We start from the raw sequence: 27,675 nt of genomic DNA on the forward strand, positions 1-27,675 counted from the left end.
ACCTCAGCTGAGGTACTCTGAGGTATTCACTGCAAGAATCAACTACTTGCGTTTTGTGGAACATACTTTTTAATTTTAATTTAAAAGACACTAAATTATTTCTGTCTCACTGCATTGCAGCAAGGTCTGGGTTGCAGTGAGTTTAAATGTGAAAGGAAGAGTTGTGAGACGCCTCAACCCAGGTGACCTAATGTGAGCCTTCCTCCTGTTTCCTATAAAGGGAAACTGCATAAGACTCTCTGCTGGTGCTCTGAATAAATTTGATGCACACAATGGCTGCGCTCGCTCATGCTGGCTGTTATGAAGTACAGATTTAAGTCCCTACGGAGCTGCTTAAACGGTACCACTGGGAATTGCCCAAAAGCTTAGCAGGACTCAGAGCCACACGTGATGTAGTGCCTGGATTAGCATTTCAGTTTCAAAGGTCAGTTAAGCCACTGCTGCTTTTCAGTCCATGTGCTCTCTGCAGGCAAAGCAGACAAAGGGAGGAGTGCGCAGTAGAACTGCAGTAACTTCCTAGGCTGATAATTCCTTCTGTAGTTTGGGGCAATGCCTGAAATGCCGGTGGAAATGGAGCAGGTAAGGCTATGGATCTTTGCATTAAATGATTGCTGCTGCACTTTGATTACAGAACGTAGGGGAAACAAGACAGGAGCAGAGAATTGTGCTTTAGTCTGCAAATTGCAGTCTGAAATGTTAATAAGTGAAGGGCCTGGTGCATTTAATCACCCTGTGGTGCATTATGCTTAAATAACTGGTATCGACTATAATAGAATTTCTATATATTCTGTGCAATCACAGTGTTTCACAAAGTGAATATAGTGCTAAAGACATTGGAAGTATAAGCGAGAATGCTACTGCATTCAATGTAAATGAGAAAAAAGTAGATTAGATTGTTATGAAGATAATATTACACCCAGCTTTTTAACTGTTAGACTGCTGACAACAATGTGAAGGCGTTTTACAGGCCAGCTCGTGGCTCTTGCCGGAGACCCCGGTGTTGAGCTTTCCTTGCTCTCCCCTTGCTCTCAGCGTGGACGGCTAAGTTCCTGGCTCCACACAGTGAGGGTGAGACACAGGTACAGCGCTGGCTGTTACCTCGGGGCTGCCCTGCAGTTCCCTCAGGCTTTGCAGGTTCTTCTTCTGAATCTCAAGTAATTCCTCAAGTGAGGAAATTACTGGTATTTTTCTAAGAGTTCCAACGTTAATGAAGGGGAATTAAATGTCCATAGCGCACTACAAGGAATATAAGGCATCTGCAGTCCAAGGTGGCAGAAACTGTCTGAAGTGATTTCTACATGTATGCTTCATGTCTTGTACATGTCAGTCCTTATCACAGGTAAAGGTCATTTACAGTATTGTTCTATTCACTTTAGTAAATTTTCTAATTTCTCTTTAACTTCGTAAAGCTTAGCTACCACTTCTTTAAGCTTGTTCAAAATAATACGGAGCAAAGGGTCTTTGCCGTTGTGTGGGGCTGGAATATCACAGTAAAAAGCTTTATGAACAGGTTCATGTTACTTTTTAACCCTGCATGTAAAAAAGTAAACTCGTAAGTGTAGAATTGTAGGATGAGTAATGCAGGCAGGGATTGCTTTTGCAGAAGCAACCCTACCGCCCGTGGGGCATTTACCAGTCTTTCATATGAAGCTACGGATAAAGGCAATTGGAAAATGCACGATATTCCGCCATTCTGAAAGGAAAATGAAATAGTTGCTGCTGTAATAATGGTATCTCTTAGCAACCGGATCCGTGAAGTAGGAAGTTTTGTTGTATAAAAGGCAGGAGTTGATAATTTTACACAAGTGGAAGCTGGCGCTTTCTATAGGCCGAGGGTGTTACGGTAAGGCTGTAACCGAGCAGCGGTTGCAGCAGGAGCTGGGGTTGGACACGGCGGAAGACAGCTCCTGAGCAAGAGCTGCAGGCACAGCCCGGGCTCTGCACGCCACGCACACATACACAGGGGTTGCTCACCAGCTGCTGCGCACTGAGGCCGGGCTGAGTCTGGGAGCGCGGACGGACATCACTTGCCTCCTCTCGCGGGACGAAAGGGAAAGGAGCAATCGCTGCCTGGGCTGTTCAGCTAAGCCGTCGAGATGGGTGCAGGCTGCCTGCAGCTGTAGCTGAGGGGTGGCGGGCTGTGCCGCCGTGCTGGAGCCCCTTACGGGCTCATGTACTCGACACAAACTCCCTCAGAGCCGCTGCCGGGGCTGCAGGGTCATGGTCAGACGGCGGTACCGCTCTGCCTTTTCCTCCCGCTTTCCAGCGGGCTCTCCCTTCCTGCCCCAGCCAGGGCCTGGTCTCTGCGGCGTCTCCGCAGCAGCGATGGCCGCGCTTTGCCTCCCGCAGACGGCTCCTCAGCCATTGAGCTCGCGGAGGCGGGAGCTTCGTGTCGCCCCCGCCATGGTCGGCCGGGAGAAGGAGCTCAAGATCCGCTTCGCACCGGGCCGCTGCGAGCTGGTGGAGGTGAGCGGCGGGAGCCCACGGCGCCCTATTCTCCGGGCGCGCCGCGGCTGCCGGCTCCCGGGCGGGCTGGGCCGCCCCGCACGGACCTCCCTTCGCAGGGCCGCGGAGCGCACCGCGGACGGGCCTCCCCTGCGGGGCCGGAGGAGGCGCCGCGGCGTGTTGGGGAAGGGCTGTGGCGGCTCCGACTGCCCGCGGAGCGCTGGGTGCGAGGGGAAGTGCGGCCGGCGGCTCTCGCTGGTGGCTGGGCTGTGCCCTTCCGTCGGGGCTGCCGCGAGCTCCGGGATCGGGACCCTCGGTGCCTCATTCCGCCATCGCTGCGTTGCCTCCGTGGCGACGGTTTGGGCACTGCGCTGCGGCCCTGCCTGGTCGCGCTGCTGGAGCTGTCCGGTGCCCACGGGCCCGTTCCGTGTCAGAGCCTTTGAGCAGGTGCAGCCGGCGGCAAGGAGCGGCCCGCCGGTGCTCCCGTCCCGTCTGATGCCGCGTCCTCCCGGTCCTCACCTTGTGTGCTAACCTGCGTGAGCCCGGCGGCCCCTTCCTTAACATGGGTATCTCTGAGTTGATTTTTATGTGAAGCCTATAAAGTACTTGTATTTTGGTTTTACACCTTGAAATACCTTGCGTCTTACTGTGGTTTTTGATTGCACTTTTAATAGCGTCTAAAACTACTTCTAGGTCTCCCAAATGCTACTTTTTAATCTTATCTTGGATATTTTTATGTGAATGAGGCTGCTGAGTGCAGTTCTCTTTTATTATATTAATTCCTAGTGAGCAGTGCGCATCAGATAGAAATCGTACACTTTATCATAAAGCTTAAAATGGTGCATTTAAGTAGTATTATTTAAAATTAGTTGTTAAGACTAATGCACATTTGATGACTCTGGGTATGATTGCTTCATAATTGAGAAGCACGCAGAAAAAACCTGTTAGCAGATGGGCTAGTCTGATAGTAACTTGCATTTAAGGCTACAGAATTTGCAGGCAAAAGGGTGACATTTGAATTCTGGGATGTTTGGGCACACCAAGCCTTCAAGGTCCTTTGGACTCGAAGGTCTGCTCCTGCAGTTCCTAGGCAGACAGCCTGTTGCAGCTCAGTGATATTCTGCAAAGGAGCAAGGCAGCATATAGGAAAAGAGTTAATCTGTGCAGGTTTTGTGTTACTAGAACCTTTAACTGCATTAAAAACTGGTGGTTGGTGTTGAGTTTATGGGAAATGCCTGCTAATAACCTTGTGGAAACAAGGGACTTGGAACAACAGACAAGAACAACGGGATGCGGACAGTACTAAACCTGGTTGTGACTGTTGTATTCAGTTTAGGCTGTGCTGCTCGTGTAATATCCTCTTTATGCTACATAGAATAAACAAACCTTAATGATGCTTAAAAATGCCAGAGCTTAGAAATGACACAAGTTTTTGTGTTTATCGCTTCCTACTTATTAAAGACATTCTGTCACATTTTTAGAGAACTGGCTTTCCTGCCACAAAGCTTTGATGTTTATTAGCTCTAGAAGTGCTGGTAAATCTGTCCTGTGGGGCTCTGTCCAGGCCTTGCAAAGATAAAAAGTACATCACAACACTGAGTGTTCTTGCTTATGCATTTCAGAGAGCATGGGCAGCCTTAAAAATCATAAACATAATTTGCTGTAGTTTGTTGCCTTAAAGAAACTGTCAAGATGTCAGTTCACCTGGTACTTGAGGGAGTAAGTCTTCTTTCACTTGAAGGTTTAGAATGGAGGAAGATGCACATGCTGTGCTGGGAACTGTCAGTGCCTTGGCATATGCGCTTATGGAATAAGTTTTTTAACTTTATAGTATAGATTGAGATAAGCTCTTAGGCAGAAGCTCTTCCCTGTGAGGGTGCTGAGGCGCTGGCACAGGGTGCCGAGAGAAGCTGTGGCTGCCCCATCCCTGGCAGTGTTCAAGGCCAGGTTGGACACAAGGGCTTGGAGCAAGCTGCTCTAGTGGAAGGTGTCCCTGCCCGTGGCAGGGGATGGAACTGGATGAGCTTTAAGGTCCTTTCCAGCACAAAACAGCCTGTGATCCTAGAACTTTAAGGGGGAAAGATGGTAATTTGGAATCAATTTCTGTTATTTCCTGTGCTGCAATCAATAAGCTGGTCTGTCACAATGATGAAAATGTAAGAATGCACAGTAGTGACAGGGCTATTTGAATCACATAGTAGAGAGCATGTACAAAGTTACAGTCAGTTATCACAGATGGTCCTTGTGCATAAAGGAGTCAGGAAATCCCAGATGTGTGGATTCTGCACACCCACAGTTTTGGTCTGTACTGGCATGTAACTCTACGCTTTTGGGCTTGTTTATGCTACCTTCAGAAGTAAAGCATAAAAGGAAAATGGGTTGCTCAGACAGACATTAACCTTGGGTTTCCTGTCTTGAAAACTTCATGGTCCAGTGAGTGGTAGAGAGGAAGGAACTTTATGTGCACTGATGTACACAACAGTCTCGAGTACTGAAATATGCCAGAGCTGAAGAAGCTTTAGGATGTTGTATAAATGGAAAGTTTAAACTATCAATCACTTTCAATGCTTTTTGTAAAACTGAGAGGAGACCTGTATCTTGTTTTTACTTATTATTAGACTTGTATTAAATGCCAGTGAATTACTATTTAATAATAAAATTCAAGTTTTCATTTCTAAGAGTCATTGTAGGTAGGCCCACAGGGAGCTGTATGGTATTGCTGCAGCCTCTAACAGGCACAGTCTGTCCAAAATTACTTGTTGCAGGACATGGACCCTAAATGTTGCATGTTCTAAAGAAGTTATTTCCCTCATTTCAAATTGCACAAAGTTACCAGTTTTTGAATGAACTTAAAATTCTGTCTTCATTAGTAGTTCGGTTTGGTTTCCCCTCCTGTTATAGAAGTAAATGAGTTTCCCATTTAAGTTTTGCTTTCACTATCTTCAAAAGTACATTTAAATACTTGACTAGGTACAATCTCTGTGCTCCCAGTTGTTTGTGTTCCATGAGACATTCCAAAACATTCATATGGCCAGGGAAGCTGCTTAATGCAGTAGCTCTGGCTGTAGCCTTGCATACTTTTAAAGAAAACATAGTTCTAAATAACAGTAGAAAGAAAACTCTTCCTGTTCTTGTTTCCCTAGGAAGATGTTGATATTCCCAGTAGGCGAGCTCTCATTACTGGTGCTACAGGACTTCTTGGCAGAGCTGTGTTTAAAGAATTCAATGAAAATAATTGGAATGCAGTTGGCTGCGGATACAGGAGAGCTCAGCCCAGATTTGAACAGATAAATCTTCTGGACTCTGTTGCAGTTCATGACATTATCCATGATTTTCAGGTAAGTTCCTGGAGTGTGAAGTAGATGGTTAGGTTACATTTACACATCTAGTAGTCAGTTGACAGTGCTTTTCTGATACTGAGTTTATGTGGCTATAGTGAGGCAAGGCTCTGGTGAAAGATGTGTGGCTGCCTTTTCTGCCGCATCTGAAGGTCAGTTTGCTCTGCACATACAGACAGTTCTAAACTCTGCTGTCATCACCAGAGACAGGTAACAGACAGATGCGTTGGCACACTTGCATTTGTATTTGAAAGGAAAAGATAACCGTTAGTTATTGACAGAGTAATATGAAGCAGTTCTGTTGAAGAACACTTGAATACAACAGCAGTAACTCTTTGTCCAGTGTGTAATGCAGGAAGATGTTCAGTTTTTACTGAAAACTGACTTGCAAGAGGAACCTGAAATGCATTATGCAGGGTGCCATTCTATAAGATGTCTTTAAATATTGTTGGTCTGCTTATGTCAAATAAGCCATGTGGAAATGGCTTATCTAGAAATTTTGAGTGCAGTTATGTGTGTGTGAGATACATGTTATCATAATATTTTACATTATTGTAGAGAGTTAAAGAAAAAAAAACAACCAGCAGTTTCAGTCTTGCTGTAACATTGAAGGTACTGAAGATCACAGTTGCAAAATTAGTGATCATTTTTTTTGGCATCTAAAAGCAGCATGGTTTAGTTTTACTTCCCAAGGAAAGCATGCTTCTGAGCACACCACGCTTACAAATAATTCTACTGCTTTTCTTACTTCTCACAACTTAGTGAAATGCCTCTTTGCCTGAGGGAGTTCATGGCTAGAGCTAGGGTACAGCTGCAATCTCTTGATGATGTTTGTTGTTTAAAATTAGTCTTTAATTTCCAGCCTCATGTTATAGTGCACTGTGCTGCTGAGAGAAGGCCAGATGTTGTAGAAAATCAACCAGAAGCTGCTTCTCAGCTCAATGTGGCTGCTTCAGGGAACTTAGCAAAAGAGGCAGGTAAGGAGACCATCTAATGTATCCGGTTTCTTGTTAAAATGCTGCATTTATTTATACAGGGACATAAATAGGAGTAAGTTATTCCAAGTGCTAATGTCACTTTTGAAATCACTGTGCTGTCAACCTGTTTTCTATAAGGGTAGCATGTGTGTCTGTTTTGAGGATCAGTGAACAGACAAAGCAGCAGGAATGAGTGGGGCTAGAAGAAGATGAGGTCCTTCAGAGATTTGTTTGAAGGTTTATTGGGATTTCAGACAAAGCATGGATTAAAACAGACCGTATAAACATTTTCTTCCTAGCTGGAGTTGGAGCATTTCTGATCTACATTAGTACAGACTACGTGTTTGATGGAACAAATCCTCCTTATAAAGAGACTGACATACCAAATCCCCTGAATTTATATGGTAAAACCAAACTGGAGGGTGAAAAGGTAGTCCTGGAAAATAATGAAGGTAAGAATACACTCACATTTTGAATACAGGCTTTCTGTTTTTAGTTAGTTGTATATTAGCTTAGTAGACTCGTAAGTCAGTGGTAAAATTGCAAAACCATGAAAACAAAATTTAGAAAATAATATGATCAAGAGACGTTCTCCTTGCTTGTGAACCATTCCTATTGCTTACAGGTCAACTAAAGCTTCATTTCTTACTTGTTCTGATCATCATTTGTGTTACTAGTCTCTGCTGATGGATGTTCACGAGCCGTTGTCTGCTGTGAATCAGTTACGCTAAAGGAAGAATAAAATACATCATCAGTGTATTGTAATGGCACAAGCTTTACCATGCTTTGTATACAGCTGCTGTTACTTAAGGAGATGCACTACAGTTGTTCTAAATGTACCTTTCCTTAAAGGGGAAAATGGACTTGTGATTCAGTAATAATGCAGATAATATTAACATAGGCCTTTGTTGCAGGCTCTTGGTTTTCTTGCTGATCTCCTGGTTTGCTCTCCTAAGTAAGCCATCAGGCCATCTATTTTGGTTTTACCCACCTACCTCACCATGCACATCAGATTCCTGATTGTAGCACTTTCTAAAGAGTTAGTAACATATTTCTGGTTTTAAGCAGAATATTTATTTGTTGTTTAAGTCTTTTCTCAATGAAAATTGGCATTCAAAATACACAAACATAATTTTAAAACTTCTACCTTATAAGGAGAAAAAGGCTTGTGACCGATCCTGTTCCCTTGCATTTAAAAACTCATTTCTTGTCTGAAACAGAGGTTTGGCTGTTCCTTGTTAGTATGCTGACAGTTTCCATTCACAGATTCAAAGGAAAGAAGCACTTGTATTTTCTCAAAGAATTTGAAGAAAACAATCTCAGTGCACTTGCAGAAGAGGCTTCCAATATGTCAGTATTATAACTGTGATTCTCTTCTGCCTAAGCAGAGAATGGAACAACTGATAAATCAGTGCGATGGTCTTTCAGTAAGTAAATATGCACTGTATTGGAAAATGATGGGCCTTAGTATAGCTTTGTCATTACTGCTGAAAAATAGACTTTCTAAAAAACATTTTGATAGGAAAAGCCCTATTTAAGTAAAAATAGAAAGTTGTTCATCCCAGCTGTTACCAAAATATCATTTCTGAATTTGACTGTGATGCTGTTTGCTCCCTCTTCTAGATTGGTAATGAAGATAAGACTGCACCACATTCAAGTATGTGTGGCTATCTTGCCAGATCCCAAACCCAACTCAGCAGTTCAGTTGTGTTTCAAAACCTTTTGAGCATGATCTGTCAGGCAGTAGTGGGTTGCAGCAGTGGTATCATTAGCAGAAGGAATTTTGAGATGGTAATGAGCAAGATGCTTGAAAATGTAAATTCTACTGTTGATACAAATATAAATATGTTACATGTATTAAGGCTTCCAACCACTTATTTGCTAATATTGTATAGGTAGAATTCAGTTTATCAGATGCCTATTGTTGCATGAAGAATTTCCATATCCATTTCTGTCGTATGGTGCAAGAAATCTCCACAAATAATTTGGGGGTTTGCATATTCTTTTTTAAATTTGTTTTACTTTGGTTAGGAAGGGATATAAGTTATATGTAGTACTGATGCTTATAAAGCAATGAAGTTTCAGTGGGTCATCAGAACCATTGGTAATGAAGCTAATGCTCTCCAAGTCACAGAGAGCTCTCTAGAACAGTGGTGTTGTCTTTGTCAAATACTGAATACATCTAAAGAGATTAAAAATAAGAGCTTTCAACCAGTATTTAGAGAGAAGAAGAATATATTTGCTGAGCAACCAAACAGTTTTTAAAGCAGCAGGAAATTGGTATCATACTGGGGGGTTTAATTGTATTTGTTTTTCTTATATAGGTACTTCTTTCTGATTACTTTTCTGTGAGAATAATTTGTGTGTTAGCTTTCTCTTTTTGTCTTTCTAATGGCTATAGCATTTTCCTACAAATCTGTAGGAATTGCAGTGATTTGGTGACTTCTTCAAACTTCTGGACTGACTTTGTTTTGTTTTGTTTTTCTTCAAGCCAAAATATCTGTGTTACTTTTAATGCATTTGTCATAGCCTTCTTGCATTTCCCCTCAGAGAAGCCTTTTGAGTCTTCGTGACTGAGGTAGACTAGTGTGATGTATTCCATCATAAAATATCTTTCTCTTTGCACTTGCTTGCTGTTAATTTCTCAAATCACTATCTTGAAATTGGATATTGTTCACTGCCGTATTCTGTGAACCTGTTTCTTATTTGTCAAGTGCTTAATTTATGCTAAGGTTCATGTCTTTTTTCCTGGTAAATAATATCCTCCTTGATGCAGGCTTCTGCATGCTGGGCAAAAAATCTTTGTCTGTAATTGACACCTGAATATGATGCTTGGTGGGAATTTTTGTTCATGCTCTTACCCAGGGAGGAGGGGGAGTGCTGTAGTAACTGCATAGCTCAGTTGTTATCTTTGTAATCATTGTTTGTAATCATTGCTCTAACCCAGATAGATCTTTTTTCTCTTGTGGTGTTAATAAAAGCTTGTTGGCTTTCTGGCAATCAACAGCAGAACTCAAAACAAGTTTATATAAACTCAGTGTTTATAAACTTTCAATTGATACAAATTAAAATGATATTCTGAGGGCAAATATATTAATTACAATTTTTTTTGTGATTTGTAGATGCTTAATATCACCAGCATATTTCTTAACACTTCTGTAACACTTTTCAGGTTACACTACAGCATTCCTATTCATTCATAGCAATGTTACTAATTTTGAAATATTCTTTCTTTTAGGTGCTGCAGTACTTAGGATTCCTGTCTTGTATGGAGAGGTGGAAAGGCTGGAGGAAAGTGCTGTGACTGTTATGTTTGATAAAGTGCAGTTCAGTAATAAGTCTGCCAATATGGACCACTGGCAGCAAAGATTTCCTACTAACGTCAAGGATGTAGCAAGTGTTTGCAGACAGCTAGCAGAGAAGAGAATGCTGGTAAGACTATAAAGAAACGAGCCCCTTTAAGGTAAAATAGATTTGAGTTCTTGACTTTGTTTCAGAACAACTGAGAACCGCCTATAACCTGCATTATTCATTGCATTTCTGGAATACCTGGAGGGAAGGAAGAACTAGCTGTAGTCTGCAGTATCCTTACATGGCAGCATGTGGATACTTGAAACAAAAGTGAGGGAAGCGATTGGATAGAACCTTCTGCAAATTGTCATGTGTGTTCTAGTCTGAAGGAGAGAAGTGCAAATACTGACTTTCTGAAGCAGGCCTTTTACAAATTGCCATTTTGAACTAAAAAAAAACCATGGTGATTGAATGTCATTCTCAAAGATGCCCTTGTTTTTACTGTATTAAGAACACTGAAGTGGCAAAACCAAGCCACTGGACTTAAATACTTGATTGTGTTTATTCATCACATCATCTTCAGGTTACCATCTTTGCAAGATAACAAAATCACCTTTATTTAGCTTGGTAAAAAATGGACCATGCATATATAGTAAATGTGGTGCAATTGGTTTGTTTGAAAGGACTTGCATATGGTTTGCAGTTTCTCATTCAGAATGTGTGGTGCCTTTTGCATTTGTTTTGGGGTAAGTGACTAGTATAGAAGAGCCGAGTTTCTCCTTCCCAACTATTTGGCCTTGGTTGGTTGGTTGGCTCGCTCCTTCCTCTCCTGGTAATAATTCTACAGAATATAAGCTGCTTGTGAAAAGTCAGGCCAGATACATGTAACACCAGTACTCGGTCTCAGTCCCTAGCTTAGTGTTCTCTCAAAATGCTCAAGATGTTTCTAGAACGTGAGATGTAGTAACGTGCCTTTAGGATAGGATTTGCTGGAAGATTGTTCTTCACAACTCTTGCACTGAGGGCTGTCTGGCTGCTGCTTTTCACCTCTGTGTTCTGTCTCTTCTGTAGGACCCATCGATAAGAGGCATGTTTCACTGGTCTGGCAATGAACAGATGACTAAGTATGAAATGGCGTGTGCCATTGCAGATGCTTTCAACCTTCCCAGCAGCCATTTGAGACCGGTAAGTGATGTGTTGTTCAGCCTGTAGGAAGATGGATGTTTTATGGTTTCCAGTAGTGGGTCTTGCTAGCTATACAAATAAACTTTCTGTTCAGGGAGATTGTGTGAGTATGCCTGGCACAGCGGGTCTATTGCTGATGACCCAGTCAGTCAGTAACCAGTTTTGCAGTCTGTAGTATAATGATACTTCTGCGCAACAGTTCCCTTAGGCATGAGTAAGTCCGTATTTTTTGTTGAATTTTTGTCCTTAAAAAAGCTTACGGATTGGCAGAACATTAACTCAAAGGTAGGAATCTATAAGAACTTGTCAATGTCCAGATTTATTTCTGAATACGTGCACTTAAGAACTTCAGATCATTTATGCTTTGCTTAAAATGCCTGTCCTGCAGTTTTACTGACACTTAAAAGTAAGAGTACTCTTAATGACATACTGATAATGTTGTAAGAATAACCTGTAAGCAAGATTTTATTTATATCCAAAATAAATTCCAAATAATCTGTAAAGGCTGGAACTAAAATGTTGCTTGGAAGATGGAGAGAAAAAGATTGATTTATTTCTGCGCAGATCAATTTCCCTTCAGGTATATTGATCAAGGCATGGTTCTGTCAACATTTTAGAGAATTTTTAACCTTGTGATTACATGTTGGTGTGTTGGGGGTTTTCCTGTTTATTTTTTAGATTACTGATTGTCCGGTTGTGGGTGCTCTCCGTCCGAGGAACGCTCAGCTGGACTGCTCCAAGTTGGAGATGCTGGGGATAGGCCAGAGAACACCATTTCGAGCAGGGATCAAGGAATCTCTTTGGCCTTTCCTCATTGACAAGAGATGGAGGCAGACAGTCTTCCATTAGTTTGTAACTTTTTTAGTAAAAGTATGGTATGTGGCACTTTTTTAAAAGAAAAAAAAACATAGTTTTGTATGAGTGTTCTTAAATTGTGACATTTATGAGTTTTCATTTAATCAGGTAAACAAATGGTCTTGCACTAGTGAAGTCGTTAGCCTAAAAAACGTTCAGTGACAAAAACTGAGCCTATTTGATGTCCTGGATCTTTCTTTCCATTCGTACCAGTCTAAGTTAATGTCTGTTCCCGGCAGATTATGGTTCTTGTCAATCAGTACCATTTGATGCTAAGAATGACTCAGCTCACTTCTAGACTTACTTTTGGCTGAAATCTGTGGTTGATGCTTAAGGTCTGTGCCATTGTTGTATATACCATTTCTCTTCATTAAAAGACGTGGTCGGTTACCACCACCAATCTAAGGGTTTTGTTTTTAACTCCTGAAGGTGGCGTTCTTCTGAAGTGAAACTGAAGTAAGAATTGGTCAATGTTCGTTTTGCTTCAGCTCTGATCAAACTGTTTTCTAAAAAAGTGAAACTTTATTTTTGCAATTTTCAAGTGGACTTTCTATGCTTGAACTATTTTCAGAATGGTCTGTAACTTGAATGCCCGCAGCTTCATATTTGTACAGTAAGTTGTATGCATTTGTTTTAATGGTGACATATAAAAGCTAGAAGCAGGTGGGAGGGTAGGGAACAAATAGTTTTGACCTGTTCTTTTGGGGGCTGGGGGATTTGGGGGGGGGGGGGGATTTTTTTGTATAAAAGCATGAAAAAGCCTCATCTTTCTCTTGTTTTTGTTTTTTGCTGTATTTGGGATTGTTGGAATCAGTGGAAGATGTTTGTTAGCACATGTGGCACGGAGGAGAAAGGTATTTAAGAGTTTATAGCACTGCAGCTTCTTTGCACAGACTGTCAGATCTTGCACTGATGTAGCTTGTTCTGGGACAGCAAAGCATGTATACTGAAGGTTTGCAGCATAATAATGTAACCACAATAGTCTCATTGTAAGCAAATCTTGAAGTCCAGTCATTAAAGTTGGACTCAGGAGCCAGGTAAAGTGGAATCAGGTTCGCCTCCTTCTGAAGTTGTAGAATCAGCAGTATTCTGAGATTGCCAGTGGATTGATGGTAAAACAAGAAAAAGATGCATTTGGGTGATTGTTTATTTTTCTGAGGTTGACATGAGGGAGAGGGGAAGATGTTCAGCTCAAGTGGGGAAAAAAACCAGCTGGATGACAAAAAATAGACCAACTGAAGCTCTTCTAAAGGTCAGTTTTATGTTCAGTCATTTAATTTCCAACTGGCATATGCTAAGAGTTCATAATCCCGATTTGTTTTTAGTCTGAAGTCCTGATATACACATGGTAACCTATCTCCAAAATGACAATAAATATATATTGCCAGCATGAGAAACTGTTGTTGATTCTTTCTTTATCATCAGGGTTTGTTTCTCTGAATCAGAAATACTTGCAACTCTTCCAATTCTTCTTGAAATCTCTGTGCCCTTTTCAGTCATTCCTGCCCTACCCCCTTCCCTAATTCAATGACCCATTTCCAGAGTTAGATTAGATTAGATCAGTGTTTCTCTCTCACTGTGCTGCTGCCCTGGGGATGTAATCAGTGTACACAGGAGGTAGAAATGAGCCTGAAACGTCCTGGGCCTCAGTGCCCAATCAGGGAGGCTCTGAGCACATCCCCTCCACTTGAAGGCAGCTCAGGTTTTGTTAAATTTGACAGCATATTTTCTTTAAAAATCACAGTAAATTTAAAACTAATATGAAAAATTGGAGATGGTGATAAAAGCCACAAAAAGAACAATGCAGGAACCCTGAGGTGGCAGTCTCGTTGCTGTTTCATTGTGTGGCTTGTTCTTGTTTTTCCTTGGCATACATATCCAAAGAGAGAGTATTTTGTTAAAATGAAGTAGCTAAATAATTCTTTAAGTGGTTCTTCTGAAAATTTCAGTTCCCTTTTAAAAATGTGAGAAAATACATGATAAAATACACAGTTGGAAGGCAGCGTGTGCTCGTCTGGACCTTCAAAGCAAGTTTCATGGTCTTAAGAGGCCAAACCCTTGGCAGTGGCACCAGTCCCGTAGACATTCATTCATTGAGCATATTTGACGGGGCTTTTCCAACCCCGTCCTATAGTCCTCATGCTGCTCCTGGCTCTGTCTGGGGTGCTCACATGAAACAACAGCCGTGGGTAACGGTGAGTGGCCGGTACAAGGCTCAGTAGTCTGTCTGTGACATCCCTAATGTGAGCCCCAGCTGGCAGCACAGCACATCAGGCCTGCAGATGGCTGCCTCTGCACCTCTCAGAAGAGTCCCCTGCTATTACCACCCATTGCCTCTCCCTAGCTGTAGCTGTTACACAGGGAGGGGAGCAGGCTGGGCTGCTGTACCCACCTCCAGCGTCTCTGCTGCTAACGGGTCCTTCATCATCAGTCTGCAGAGCTGCAAAGCGGTTCTGCAAGGGCACCTCTAGCTTCAGGGAATGTCGCTTCCAACTGCGGGTCCTGGTGTTGCAGGCTTCCGTTCCCCTGCGTTATTCCCCCTCCTCCCTTCTCTCTGTGCTCCTTGGGGGAGGTTTTGGCTGTGGCTCCACTGCAGACTGTGCCTGGAACCAAGTGTCTTATCTCCTTGTCCTCCCTGATGGTCCACAACTTGCACCACCTCCTGCAGCTCAGCATCCGCTGCAGCAGGTCCTACCGCTGGGCACATGGTCTGCAGGCAGATCTGATGCCTGTCCCTGCCCCAGGAGAAGGTCTGGGCATGTCCTGCAGCCCCAGGTCTGCCTTCAGCCCCCCCCTGCAGTGCTCTCTCTCGGTAGAGGCACTGTCCATGGCTGGGGTACATGGTGCAGACCCTCCCCAGAAGCTGCAGCCTTTGCTCTCTAACCAGTGCCCACCCTTCTGCCTTGAGGGTCAGGTAGGATGACGGCCTGTGTAATGTCCCTCCTGTGAGCTGGGTGAGGGTTAGGCAAAACATGTCCCTAAGGCAAAGTGGATTGATGCAGAATAGTTTGTAGCCAAAAAAGCAGATGCCAACAGAGGATGCAGGAATGATTGTGGGTGATGAGTTAAGCAGCCGGTGCTTTTCTTAGACCAGCAGATGTGTTCAAGGTTAAAATGCAGGTAGGAGGACAAAGTACCTCACAAAATTGGGGCATGTTAGGCCATAGAGCACATGAATGAGGCCAAGCAAAGAGGCAATGCTTTGCTGAAAGCAAAGGAACAGCCATGGAAAAGTCATTGGCACTTCCAAAAATTGCAAACTCTGTGGACAGCTGTGCATGGAAAGAAGCAGGGCAGCTTGAGGTGGCATGGGGGGCTCTTAAGGACACAGTCTACATCCAGGACCATACTAGCTTCTGGCTCTTAAGGTGAAAAGCTTGACGGGACACAATGGAGTATCTGGATATATCACAGATAGCAAACCATCTTGGATTATGGCACCTGTAGCTAAGGAAGATTTTGTCCCCAGCAGTACATGGCAGAGACTCCAAGGGGGTATTGAGACATACAACAAATGTCTCTAGAGCGTCTGTTCCCCGGGCACTCAGCATCCACCAGGATTGTCAGCTTAGGGTAGCATAGAAAATGCTAGAGATGCAAAGCTTCGGCCTCTAGTGAGGAAGGGAAGATGACCATCATGCACATCTAGGTGTCTCCAGTATCGACTGAAGGAGGTTGAGCCACAACGAAATGAGAGGACCTGAGCACGCCTGGAAGAGACTGAACATGGAATAAGCATGGATAAAGGTGATCTGTGGGGAAAGGGAGGGGAATGGAGGAAACCTAAGGGTGTGTGGAGGGGAAGGGAACGAACTGAAGGGCAAGAGGGGCTGCCCCGGACCTGCTACTGCAGCGAGTCCTTCCCTGCCCCCAGTGCCCCTTCCCCACTCCCGTGCCCCATTTTCTGCACCGAAGGCCCCAGCCCCTGTCCAGCCCCCCCCGGCCCCGGTCCCTCCGCGCCCGGGCAGCCCCGCCCCGGACCCGCCCCTCCCGCCGCAGCCGCCGCTGGGTCCGGGCCTGGGCAGGCGGCGGGGCCGGGGGGGGCCGCGCCGGGGCCATGCTGGGCAAGGACTACATGCTGGCCATCGTCCTCGTCAACTGCGACGGTCAGCGGGCTCCGGGGCTGGGCTGCGGGAGTGCGGTGCGGGGCCGGGGTGCAGGTTCCTGGGTGCGGTGCGGAGCCGGGGCGCGGTCTCCGCGGTGCGGACATCGGGGTGCGGACATCGGGGTGCGGTGCGGTGCGGAGCCGGGGTGCGGTGCGGAGCCGGGGTGCGGGATGCGGGGCCGCGCCCGCCGCTGTCCGCGGTGCTAAACGGGCCCGCGGCGGCCTGTGCTGGGGCCGCACTCCCCGGCCCTCCCAAGGTCGCGGCCCCCCCCAGCCCCATCCCGTGAAGCGAGCGGGAGCCCCGCACATCGCTCGGCCCCGGCACCCCCGGGGGTGCGCTGAGCCCTGCGGATGCGGGGCTGCGTTCCCAGGGCACAGCTCGCTGCTGCGCTGCACCACGGGCTCATTGAGTGACCTCACCAGGCCCTGGGGTGCACTGGGGACGGGGTGAGTCTATGTCCTAGCTGCCGACCCTCCAAGGTGCTTTCCTCCTCCAGACCTCAGCGGTCTGTCCCCAGCCCCTTTCCCCAGCCAAAACGGGAAGAAGCCGGTCTCGGGCACCCTGGGGTGTTGGCAGAGGGCGGGTGTTGCATGCTGGCAGGGGGAGCACCGGGCTGGCAGCCCTGCAGCGTGCCCGTCCTGGCACGAGCAGGCTGGCTGTACACTCTGTGCCTCTGCTGGGTCACCCATCCCCTGGGGCACCAATGAGGCAGCTGCCTGCACTGATCCCTTGCTTGGGGTCCACCACTACTGCAGCCCCCCTAGCGTCATGCCAAGCCTTTCCCTGCCATGCTTCCATCCCAGGCCGTGCACCCACCCCAGGACCCTTCTGCTGCTGGGTGAAGCTGCTCACTTCTCAGGGCACCCTGCAGCTGGAGAACCTCCTCTACCCCCACCTCTCCTCATGCTCTCCCTCTGCACAGACAACCTCTGGAGTGACCAGAGCCTGGAGACAGACCCCGACCTCCCCCCAGGCTGGAGGAAAATCTGTGACTCTCTGGGCACCTACTACTGGCATGTGCCGACCGGCACGACACAGTGGCAGCACCCAGCACGCACCACTGGCCCTGCAGGGCGCCCGGAGGCTGATGGAGAGGAGACAGCCCAGGGAATGGTAGGGGATGTGGGGGGGACTGAGGCCTGGTGTTGGATCCCACTCCCTAGCAGAAGCCTGTTGAAGGGCCCTCACATCTAGGGCCCTCTTCATCTAGCCAGGGCTCTGGGGCAGATAGACCTCTGGGCTAGCTGGGCATTGCTAGTCCAGCCTCTCCTTGGAGCAGACCTGTCTTTGTCACCCCAAAGCTCTGCTCAGCCCGTTCCTGGCCAGGGTTAAGCCCCTTGAAAGCATCCAGCAGGCCCCATGTTGGCCTAATCCCGTCTAAATGGGATGTCCACAAGCTGAGGTGCAAAGGGAGGGAGGGCTCCTACCTGGTGCCTCCCAGCAGCCTCTCTTGCTGCCCTCACCTTTTCCCTCTTCTCTCCCAGGACTACCATGTCCCCATGGCAAAGCACTCGGCAAAGGACAGGCCCATTCCCAGCCCCATGGCCTCACTGTCCCGGAGGTAAGGCTGACCCTTGACCACTGCTGGGCTCCAGGCCCCAGTGATCCCACCAGAGCAGCCCCACATGTTGCAGCTGGCAAGACCATGCTGGTGGTCACCTCCATGGGAAGCTTCTCAGCTGGCAGCATGGGGATCCGCTGATGCCAGGCCATCCCAGCACCTCCCTGTGTGCCCCAAGCCTGTGCTGCTGAATGGGAGCCATCCCCTCACCGCCCTGTCCCCCTGCAGGACTTCGCTGCCCTGGCATGGAGATGACTTTCAGAGCACAGAGCCCGGCTCCAAGGTACCTCACCCAGGCTGGGGCTGGCAGAGGAGGGGACAGGCAGCAGCTGGCAGGGGCAGGGGTGACCCCGCTGGCATGACGAGGGTGTGGAGGTGTCTGAAGCGCCGTGTGTCTCTGTCAGTGCTTTGCTGTGCGCTCGCTGGGCTGGGTGGAGATCCCCGAGGAGGACCTGGCACCTGGCAAAAGCAGCATTGCTGTCAACAACTGCATCCAGCAGCTCTCCAACAGCAAGGGCCAGGGCTCTGTCGAGAACCAGGGTGAGGTGAGAGCACGGGACGGTGCTGCCAGGCAGAGTCCCACCAACAGGGACCATGCTGGGAGGCGGGAGAGAGGTGGGATACAGGACCAGTGCTAGTGGCAGATCAACTCTCCCCGCACAGGCCATCATCTGGTTGTCCCACGTGTGGTGGTCTGACAGGTCTGTCCCTCGGAGATGGTGCCAGGGGTGCCTGGGCGGGCTGTCCCTATACATGGGAATAGTATCTGGGGAGAGCCATGGGGTGGGCACGGCTGTCCCCACACTTGGGGCTGAGTAGGCAGGAGGGACAGGGGTGTCCCTGCTCCTGGGCTGGGTGCTGGGGCTGCCCAGGCCATCTGCCAGGCTGAGGGAGCCACTGACCGCCCACAGGGCCAGGACCTGGTGATGATCCTGAAGAAAGACACCATGAGCTTGGTGGACCCGCTCGACCGCAGCCTCATCCACCGCCAGCCCATCCTCAACATCCGTGTCTGGGGCGTTGGGTGCAACAACGGCAGGTCTGGGGGCCAGGGCAGAGCTGGAGGCTGGGGGTGGCTCTGCCTGGGGCAGGGGAAGCATCCCTGTACTAACCTGTCCCCTCTTGTCCCTCCCCAACTGCTACTGTGGCCGCAGGGACAGGTAAGGGGTGCATGGGGGTGGGGGCAAGGCACAGGGCAGGGGGTGCATGGTGCCTCTGCCAGGGTCTCACCATCTTGCTCATGGACTTGCAGAGACTTTGCCTTCGTGGCCAGTGACAAGGACACCTGCGTCCTCAAGTGTCATGTCTTCCACTGCAATGTGCCCGCTAAGGGCATTGCCAAGGCCCTGCATGAGATGTGCTCCAAGGTGGGATGCAGGGATCCTGGCTGGTGTGGGCATGGGCAGGGGGGCTCGGGGCTGGGAGGAGGCACCGGGACCCTCGTCTCTTGCAGATTGTGGCTGAGCGAGCTGTAGCGAGCAGCGGGCTGCCCCGGGCCACCATGCTGAGGCCCATCTCCACCGAGGACCTGCCACTGCAAGGTACCAACCCGCAGCCTGCCCTTGGGCACTGGGATGCCCAGTAGCCAGAACCCTTTGGCCTGCAAGGCCATGTCTCCAGTGTCCTTGGGGATAGCGAGTGACAGGAGGGTCCTGCCCCCCCCCCCGCCATCTCTCCTGTCCTGGCAGTGGATATCTTGGAAGCAGTGAGGCAATCCATACAGACCTACGAGGCGCTCTACATCGGCAGCCTGCCTGTGCCCAGGGCCATGGGTAAGTGCTGCTGGCCCTGCCACAACCAGGGCACACGTGACACCTCCCCGCCATGGGATGTCCAAGCAGCTCTGCCCCAGCAAGGAGTGTCCCTGCCTGTGGTGCCTCCAGCTGGGGCAGGGCTGGTGGGATGGAGTCTCCTGCTCCCTAGGGATGGATGTGCTGAATGAGGCCATCGAGAAGCTGACGAGGGGCCCCGGGCGGGAGCACTGGATGCCGTCCCTCATCCACGTGTCCGACACGGCCATGAGGGTGCACCCTGCACAGGTGGGGAGGGGGATGTGGGGACCCTGATGTCTCTGGGATGTGACAGGCAACCCCCATGGGGAGCCCGGCCTCCTGGCAGAGGGGAGCCGTGGGGCTGCAGGGCTGCCTGGGGGTGGCCAGGGGTGGATGATCCCACAGGGTCCCCACAGGAGGACGAGGACGCAGCACACATCTGGGAGTGCCAGGTCCGGTATGTGACCTTCCTGGGGGTGGGCCACGATGCCCACACCTTCGCACTCATCGTGGACACTGGGCGACGCTTCCAGTGCACAGCCTTCTGGTGCGAGCCCAACGCTGGCAGCATCTCGGAGGCGGTGCAGGCAGCCTGCATGGTGAGCTGGAGTGGGGTGTGCTCTGTCCCCCGGCTTCCTATCCCACTGGGAGCTGCAGGAGGCGAGGGCTGGGGACAGGGCCGGGTGAAGTTGGGGACTGGGGAGGGCAGGAGGGAACAGACCCCACGGTGCCATGTCCAACCCACAGCCATGTCCGGTTGCGTCCCAGTGTGGATGCTGTGTGTGCCCCACCCCATGGCCACACCACGTCGGGTCTGACCCCTGTGGTCACACCATCACGTTGTGTCCCCTCCCGTGGTGAGGCCACACTGCATGTGACTCCATGGGCACAGTGTGTTGCATAGGACCCCATGGCGATGCCACGCTGGGTCCCAGCACATAACCACATCACGTTGCATGTGACCCCACAGGGACACTGCGTTGTGCCCCACGCCACGGTCATACCGTGCCGTGTCTGACCCCGTGGAGCAAGCAGCCCCTGCGGCGCCGCGCTCCCGTCACCCCCGGCACTCTGTGTCCCTCCGTCCTGCAGGTGCAGTACCAGAAGTGCCTGGTGGCTGCTGCCCCGGGAGCAAAAGCGAGGGCCGCGGCCAGCGGAGCCCCGGCGGGATCGGGGGACGCGGCCGCCGGGGCAGCCAAGGCGAGCGGGGGCAGCGGCGGGGCGGCGGGAGCCGGTGTCCGCAAGCGGGGGCTCTTCTCCCTCCTGGAAGTCTTCCGCCTGAGGCGAGCCCTGCTGCACACCCCATAGCGGGCCGGGGCCGGGGGCCGGGGCCGAACGCCCCATCCCCGTCTCCAGCCCCGGCCCCGCCGCCCCGGCCCCGCTCCCGGTCCCCGGCCCTTCCCGTGCCGCCCCAGCGGGGCCCTGCCTCTTCCTGCCCCGCCCCGCACCGCCGGGAGGAAGGGGCAGGGCCGGGCGTGACGTGGCGGCATGGCGGAGCTCTACGTGAAGCCGGGTGAGGGGGCGCGGGACGGGCTACGCTTCCGGAACGGGGGTACCGGGACCGGCGGTTCGGGTCCCGGGTCGGGAGCGGGGTCCCGTGTCTGCGGTTGCGCTCCTGAGTCGTCCCTGCGGGTCTCGGTCCGGAGCGGGGCCGTGTCCCGGTGCAGCTGGGAGGGAGCCCCGAGGTGCCGTGTCCCGGTGGGGAGTCGGGTGACGGGGCAGTGGGTCCGTGTCTGATGTGGGGACCCCCGGGAGGACGGTGTCTGGGGAGGGGTAACCCCGTCCTGGAGCACCCCGTGTCCGGGTGTCCCCTCGGCTCCCCGCCGGCTCTCACCGTGCCCTTTGCTGCCGCAGGGAACCACGAGCGTGGCTGGAACGACCCCCCCCAGTTCTCGTACGGGCTGCAGGCGCAGGCTGGGGGGCCCAGGCGAACCCCCCTCACCCGCCGAGCCCCCCCACCGCCCGCGGGGGCACCCCCAGGTCAGCACCAGCGAAACCCCTCCGCGCGCCCCGTGCCCCCTGCCCAGCCAGGCACCCCCTTTCTTCTCCCTCCCTCCCCTGTCGCCCAGGCCGGGCAGTACCGGCACAGCACTGCGCTGTGGGGGTCCTGGGGCCTGAGATCCCCGTGTCCTGCCGGCTCTGTTTGAAGGGGGTGACAAGGGGGACGGCGTGGCAGGTGCTCAGGTCCTGGCTCCTGGTCGGGCTGATGGGGCTCCACCAGTGCCTCGTCTTGCAGGGGCTCCTCCGGACCCAGCCAGTGCCCCCGCGGCCTCTGCAGCAGCATCACCCCCGCGGGCACTGGGCCCGCCTCCCCTGGGCCCCATCAGCCCCCCCCGGGCAGAGGGCGGGAAGCCGAGCGCAGCAGCAGGCCCCGAGGAGTGCAGCGTGCCCGCAGACACCGTGCTGGCCCCGCTGAGGGAGGCCCTGGCTGCCTGCCGCCCCAGCGTGCAGGTGAGACTCCCTCCTACCACCTGCGACCCACCCTGCGCAGGGGGCACAGCCTCACCCTAGCTCATCTTTGCCTGCAGAAACAAGTGTGCGACGACATCGCGCGGCGTCTGATGGTGCTGGAGGACGCGTGGGCTCAGGGGAAGTTGTCAGCCCCGGTGAGGAAGAGGATGAGCCTCCTGGTGCAAGGTGAGGGGCAGGGAGGGGCTGCACACAGGCCGTCCACCAGGCAGGAGGCTGAGCCCGCACCACTGATGGGTTCTCCTTTCCCGGCAGAGCTCCAGCAGCAGCACTGGGATGCGGCTGACGAGATCCACCGCTCGCTCATGGTGGACCATGTGAATGAGGTGAGCCAGTGGCTGGTGGGGGTAAAGCGCCTGATCGCCGAGAGCAGGAGCCTGCCCACAGTGGATGCTGACATGGACGGAAGTGCTGAGGCTGAGGCTGAGCCTGGCCAGGAGGAGCCCTGATGACAGGGCCGGGGCTGCGGACTGTGAGGAGCAGGGCAGTCTGGGCCCAGCGCCACAGCAGGAGAGGGGCCACGGCTGCCCAAGGGGGTCTGGGCACCTCCCCTGCCTCCCACTCCTTGCCCAGGACAATGGGATTTTAATCATTGCAACATTTTAGTGACAATGCAGTATATTACGTTTAATAAATGGCACTAATCTGCCCCCGGGGTTCTGGCACCAGACAGGTCCTGGTTCTCTCCCCGGACCATCAGGAGGTGGGATTGCTGGGTGAATCCATGGTCATGGCAGGGTGACATGGCCCACAAGACATGAAGGGAATGAATGTCCCTGGCAGCACCTCCAGGCAAGGGGGAAGTGATGCATTCCCCTGGTGCACTGGCCACCCCTCTGGCCTTGTCTTTGGCGGTGTGGGGGGAACCCATAGCAGCAGACACATGGACCAGCTCTTCTGCAGAAGGCAGCAGTACCCACAGCCCTGTCAGCTGGCTGGGGACCAGAGCATCCTGGCACAGCCAGGGCTTGTGCTGCAGCCCGCAGCTGCAGCCCATGCTCCCATCTGGAATCTGTCTCAAGTCTGGGACCCGAGAAATGGGGGTTGCCTCAGGGGCAGAAAGACACAGGGACAAACATTACAGTGCTAATGCTGCCCCTCAGGTCAGATAAACCCAGGGTGGTGACACTCACCCGGGACAGGATGCACACAGCCTGTGCCTGTGGCACCTTGAGCCTGGGAGCAGCCTTTGGGGCACAGTGCTCACCATCCCCTGGCCTGCAGGACCTTGATGCAGGACCTGGTGCTGTTCACCTCCTCTTCAGCTCCCCTTCCCAGGGCTCTGAGCACACAAACTGAGCCCCAACATAGAGAAGCACTGGGTCAGCACAGGGGTTTCATGGTGTTTATTGATCAAGCATGAGCTCCTAGGCAATTGCACCAGCCAGTTGTGCTAGAGCCTGAAGTGTCACACATCCATCCCCAGCATCAGAGAGTGCTGCAGCCAGCTGGTCACGGTGCCAGCACCTCCACGAGGCCCAGGAACAGGCCCAGCCATGGCCTGGAGACAGGGAGCTGGAAACTCAGATGTCCATCTCAAAGTGGTCTTGATCTGCCAGGGCAAAGAGAGGGAAAGGGTTAGGATGGGGGTGCCTTGGGAAAAATGTGCAGGCAGAAAGCAGCAGGAGTTGGAACCGGGGCTGAGCCTGCATCTCCCCTTGAGCCTAGGCCTCATGGGAGGCCCACTCTGTCCCCAGGCAGGCACAGGTGGTGCTGAGCTGCTCACCTGGCACGGCTTCTTCACTCTCATTCTGCTCCTTGAGCTCCTCCAGCTTGACGAGGCTGGACTGGGCCAGGGATGTGGCACCGGGGGTCTGGGGCAGGCAGCAGGGAGGGGTCCTGGCCACGGGTGAACTCTTGCACTCCAGCAGGAACTTGTGGTCGTAGATGATGCGGGTACCTGCCAAAAGCAGGGGGCTGTCAGGCTCTGCCAGCCCCGGCCACCCCCAGTACCGCAGCCAGAGCTGGGAGCAGGGGGTGTGACCCAGCGCTTGGCCATGGCCTGTGGACACTGTGGGGCTTCCACAAGGCAGACTGTGACACCCACCCTGCCCAGCAGCAACTCCCACCCCCTGGTACTGACAGCCCAGCCACCTCTGTGCTGGGGTGGGCATCAGGCTTGGGCCAAGTGCCCCAGGGCTGGCCTTGCCTTGGGGTGGCTTCTGCACTATCAAAGAGCAAAGGCTGGGTGCCTCTCGTTGGCACCATGGGGACCTGTTCCCATTAGTTTAGCCACCCTGCTGTGCCCTGCACAAAGGCAACGAACAGGGTTGGAGGGGACACGTCCTCCAGCCTGCTGGGTGCACAGTGTGCACCCGCACCAAGGTTGTGCCAGCCTGTGCGCTGTGTCTGCTGCCTTGTTCCCCTACCCCGATGACCTTGCAGCCAAGCGTCAGTTTCCTGCCAGGCTCCAGCCATGAGCCCAGGGCTGCCACACGGGACAGGCCTGTCCCAGCACAACAAATGCAGGTTGCACAACCCACATCAACCCAGCCTGGATCCCGGCCCAGGTAAGCTTGTGGAGGCACACGATGAAGCCAGCACCTGGGGCCCCAAAGAAACAGGCCCAGCTCAGGGCTGGGCACACACTACCGAAGAGGACAGACGGCAAAGAACAGGATCTACTTAACAGCTGAACCGGGGGGTTTGGCAGGGCACAGGCCTAAGGTAGCCCTGGAGGGAGCCCTGCCAACCAGCACCTTCCCCCAGGGCTTGCAGACATCCTAGGGGAGCCCCTACGCCTGCCCCAGCTCCAGCCTTGAGGGACCAGCACTGCATCCACTGTGCCAGCAGCACCACAAGACAGTGACGGGCCCAACTTTCAGCAGCATCTTCCTACAAAGCTCTGGGTTCCCTTTTCCCCTCCAGCTCTGGGCTGCCAGGGCAGCCACCACCCCATGGGCCTGCCTGACCTTAGTGCCCAGCAATGGTGCCCATGCACCCAAGCACCAAGGTCTGAGGTGGAGAGCCCAGGAAGGGACCTGGCTCAGGAAGGAGCTGCCTCACTGAGGCAGAGCTGGGGCAGTTAAGGCCACTGTTCCATTGAAAGGACAACCCCATCTCCATGCTGGGTCTCACCCCTGGTGTGATGGAGTAACACAGTGCCACTGGCATAGAGCTGTAGGCCCCCCAGACAGAGGATGGTGACTCCCCAGGATAGGACAGGAGGAGATAGTGGTGCCACACAGGGGATGGAAGAAGTGTGGGCCTATGGCCCCTTCCCTGCAATTCACTCCAAGCACAGGCACCTCCTGCACTACACCTGTTTCAACACACTTAGTACTTCTTTGGCATCTGCACTACTGAAGGGCAGCAGCAGTCCTATGTTTTTTGCATCTCTTCCTCAAATACTAGGAAAAATATCTGAGCATATCATCCAGGAGCACCTCAGAGGTTTATCTGCCTGCAGTGCATGGGATGCTGCTTGTGCATTTTGGGATTTCAGTACTCCTTTCCTCATGCTTTTTCTGGGGAAAACTGCTGCTGCATGCAAGGAGTTGTCTGGAGAAGGTGAAAGGAGGTGGAGAAGTCTCCATCTGGTCTGAGAGGCCACTGAAAGTGGTCCATCAGATTGAACACTATGTGCACTGCAATAGCTGCTTGAGGAATGGACCGACTGCACAGTGTAGTTACTGCACCACCACTGAGCAGAAGCAGAAATAAGCAGAGTCCAAGTGCAAGAAGTGGAAAATTTCTGTAGCTGGGTAGAGAATGAACATTCATCTTATGAAAAGGACTTGAAGAGCTTTTACCAGATTCAAAGGGTTACAAAAAGCTTAGAATTGAATATATCATGCTTTGCTCTTAGTGGGAAGTGGTCTCAGATTTCTCAATACCTGCTTCTAGGCAGCTGGTCACATTGAGTGAGGTTAAGCCCTGCATTTACTTATGAGCTGCCTATTTACCTCCTGCAAAATGAGATGGCATCAGTTGCCATGTTGTCAACTCGGCCTTTATTTCCAACCCCTGAACAAAACCCTGTATCTCAGGCAACACACCTGGAAAAAAGAGTGCTAACAGCAGCAGAACTAATCCAGAAAGGCATAAAAAAAGCGCACAACCACGTTCACTGACCAAAAATACAAGGCTACCAACTGGCAGAGGGAAGGACTCAGCAGACATTGTATAGCTGATGACTGGATCAAATCCACCCCAATCCCTGACTGCATCCACGTGCTAATTCTGGGACCCTTAGAAATGCATCACTGTGCACGGCAGCAGCTACCAAAGACAGCACCATCCAGCCTCTTCCAAAATTCTCACACACAACCTCTAAATACTGTTTGCCTTTTATTGAATATTCAGGTAAATAGTTCACATTAATACAGGCTACATAAAGTAGAGCCACTATACGACATGAAATTTACTCAGCTTTTCCTTTTAAGTCCGTAAACAATTATACATGTATTTACCACCCTAATAGGTTGAAATCACGTCATCAGCTAGTTCTCTGCTGCATACAAGAAGCGTTCAGTAGTGTTTAGCCAAAAGCACTAGTTTTGTCTGATTTTTAAGTTCAAAATGGCTAAACTAACCAGAGAACAGAATTAGTTTGTACAGGTAAATCGCTTGGTTGCTATACAATGGGCCATTACGTTTCCATTGCTCCAGGCCACAGAAAATTGCTTAGTTAGGCACGTTAAAAAAATCCCCAGGGTTCTTCCAAGATCATAAAGATTCCCAAACAACGCTAAAAAAGGACAGACCCCCTTAAATCAGTTGACGTACTTGAGATGCATGTTTCCAATGTGAGGTGCCCAGGTGCCAGGCCAAATCTACAGCAAGAAATAAAAAGACAAGGCTATTATGAAAACAAATAAAGGTTCCTTTAACAGAGTGTTTAACCACTAGAGGGCAAGCTGAAGGCTTCCCCCTCGAATATAACCAGACTGTCCTGTGGCTGACAGCCCTCTTCAGCTCTGGCCAAAGTTTGACTGACAACCTGAAAGATGCCAAGTACGGATATAAACCCTCTCACTTATGGCACAGTCTGTTACCTGGCTGAGCAGTCTTGAAATGCTGCTTATTTCACCTGAAAGGTTTGGTAGGTAGGGATAGCACCATATATTTTTTATGAACACACACACACTGTAGGGAGAAGTCATGCAAACATTTTCAATTCTAGCATCAAAGAACTGAACAAAACCCATCACCTATCCAAAGTGAAGAAAATCAAACCAAAGCACAACACTGTAAAAAGCCCCACGTAAGCAAAGGTGGAAGAAGGCAGCCACACTACCTGCTGAGCATCAGTACATTCTGTGGAGTTCTGGACAACTTTGATCATGGGATTCCAGGCAGGATCTGGAGTATGGAGCCCATTAAAGAGGGGCCCTCCTGGGCCATCCGCCAGCTGCGGGTGCGAGGGGATCAGAGTGCCGCCGTACATGGAGATGGGTAGGCCCTGAGGGGACAAGAGGAAGCACCATCAGTGAAAGCAGCAGTGGTTGTGAAGGATGATCATGGCACCACATCTGCCAAGACGAACAAGGCAGTTCACCTCTGTAAGTGATGTTCATCTAGTCACATAGCTCTGTGAGGAAACAGGCAGAGCATGGAACACTCACAACTCTCCAGAGCTTTAAACTCAAGTCAGTTCACCCATTTTTCTGAGATTACACCTTGCCAGCATGCAGCAGCCTCTGCACAGCACTTTCTCATCACCCCATAAAGCCA

General features: G+C 50.9%; 4 protein-coding genes across 6 annotated transcripts in view; 3 read left to right on the forward strand and 1 right to left on the reverse strand.

Annotated features, from left to right (window-relative positions):
• The first annotated feature begins 275 nt into the window (after positions 1-275).
• MAT2B (methionine adenosyltransferase 2 non-catalytic beta subunit) lies at positions 276-12,487 on the forward strand. 2 transcript variants are annotated; one of them, XM_057409880.1, is made up of 7 exons: positions 276-579; positions 5,589-5,783; positions 6,646-6,760; positions 7,060-7,212; positions 9,999-10,192; positions 11,123-11,236; positions 11,915-12,487. In XM_057409880.1, exons 1-7 carry the CDS (start codon positions 550-552, stop codon positions 12,083-12,085), a joined length of 972 nt encoding a protein of 323 aa, XP_057265863.1. In that variant the 5' UTR covers positions 276-549; the 3' UTR covers positions 12,086-12,487. The 2 variants fall into 2 exon arrangements, with proteins under 2 accessions (XP_057265863.1, XP_057265862.1); XM_057409879.1 differs by lacking the exon at positions 276-579 and adding an exon at positions 2,400-2,466.
• Positions 12,488-15,739: 3,252 nt separating this feature from the next.
• APBB3 (amyloid beta precursor protein binding family B member 3) lies at positions 15,740-22,273 on the forward strand. Of its 2 annotated transcripts, none has more exons than XM_057409882.1 (14): positions 15,740-15,838; positions 17,120-17,310; positions 17,682-17,758; positions 17,987-18,041; positions 18,163-18,303; positions 18,670-18,797; positions 19,011-19,125; positions 19,212-19,299; positions 19,447-19,530; positions 19,682-19,797; positions 19,947-20,129; positions 20,623-21,043; positions 22,059-22,167; positions 22,255-22,273. In XM_057409882.1, the coding sequence occupies exons 1-12, from the start codon at positions 15,829-15,831 to the stop codon at positions 20,836-20,838; spliced, it is 1,404 nt and encodes a 467-aa protein (XP_057265865.1). In that variant the 5' UTR covers positions 15,740-15,828; the 3' UTR covers positions 20,839-21,043; positions 22,059-22,167; positions 22,255-22,273. The 2 variants fall into 2 exon arrangements, with proteins under 2 accessions (XP_057265865.1, XP_057265864.1); XM_057409881.1 differs by lacking the exon at positions 15,740-15,838 and adding an exon at positions 16,060-16,197.
• Positions 21,019-22,448, forward strand: SRA1 (steroid receptor RNA activator 1). The gene is made up of 5 exons (XM_057409772.1): positions 21,019-21,082; positions 21,385-21,510; positions 21,680-21,981; positions 22,059-22,167; positions 22,255-22,448. Exons 1-5 carry the CDS (start codon positions 21,019-21,021, stop codon positions 22,446-22,448), a joined length of 795 nt encoding a protein of 264 aa, XP_057265755.1.
• An 882-nt stretch (positions 22,449-23,330) lies between these two features.
• Positions 23,331-27,675, reverse strand: part of ANKHD1 (ankyrin repeat and KH domain containing 1) — a gene marked incomplete at its 5' end in the record, with an annotated part of 103,537 nt that continues 99,192 nt past the window's right edge. The window contains 3 exons of the mRNA XM_057409773.1: positions 23,331-23,551; positions 23,726-23,899; positions 27,239-27,403. Of these exons, the coding sequence (XP_057265756.1) occupies positions 23,408-23,551; positions 23,726-23,899; positions 27,239-27,403 (483 nt within the window). The remainder of the gene's footprint in view (positions 23,552-23,725; positions 23,900-27,238; positions 27,404-27,675) is intronic.

This window comes from Pezoporus wallicus, unplaced genomic scaffold (assembly GCF_028554395.1).
Source record: "Pezoporus wallicus isolate ANWC-B61680 ecotype Strahan unplaced genomic scaffold, APGP_CSIRO_Pwel_v1 contig_4309, whole genome shotgun sequence".
Taxonomy (NCBI): Eukaryota; Metazoa; Chordata; class Aves; order Psittaciformes; family Psittacidae; genus Pezoporus; species Pezoporus wallicus.

Bases quoted from the DNA above. Each gene is read 5' to 3' on its own strand.
- MAT2B (XM_057409879.1), top strand. From the start codon at position 2,404: ATGGTCGGCCGGGAGAAGGAGCTCAAGATCCGCTTCGCACCGGGCCGC. The intron at 2,467-5,588 runs GTGAGCGGCGGG...TTGTTTCCCTAG, and splicing joins GCCGCTGCGAGCTGGTGGAG to GAAGATGTTGATATTCCCAG. The intron at 11,237-11,914 runs GTAAGTGATGTG...TTTATTTTTTAG, and splicing joins CCAGCAGCCATTTGAGACCG to ATTACTGATTGTCCGGTTGT.
- APBB3 (XM_057409881.1), top strand. From the start codon at position 16,149: ATGCTGGGCAAGGACTACATGCTGGCCATCGTCCTCGTCAACTGCGAC. The intron at 18,042-18,162 runs GTACCTCACCCA...TGTCTCTGTCAG, and splicing joins GCACAGAGCCCGGCTCCAAG to TGCTTTGCTGTGCGCTCGCT. The intron at 19,300-19,446 runs GTACCAACCCGC...CTGTCCTGGCAG, and splicing joins CGAGGACCTGCCACTGCAAG to TGGATATCTTGGAAGCAGTG.
- SRA1 (XM_057409772.1), top strand. From the start codon at position 21,019: ATGGCGGAGCTCTACGTGAAGCCGGGTGAGGGGGCGCGGGACGGGCTA. The intron at 21,982-22,058 runs GTGAGACTCCCT...CTTTGCCTGCAG, and splicing joins CCTGCCGCCCCAGCGTGCAG to AAACAAGTGTGCGACGACAT. The intron at 22,168-22,254 runs GTGAGGGGCAGG...CTTTCCCGGCAG, and splicing joins GATGAGCCTCCTGGTGCAAG to AGCTCCAGCAGCAGCACTGG.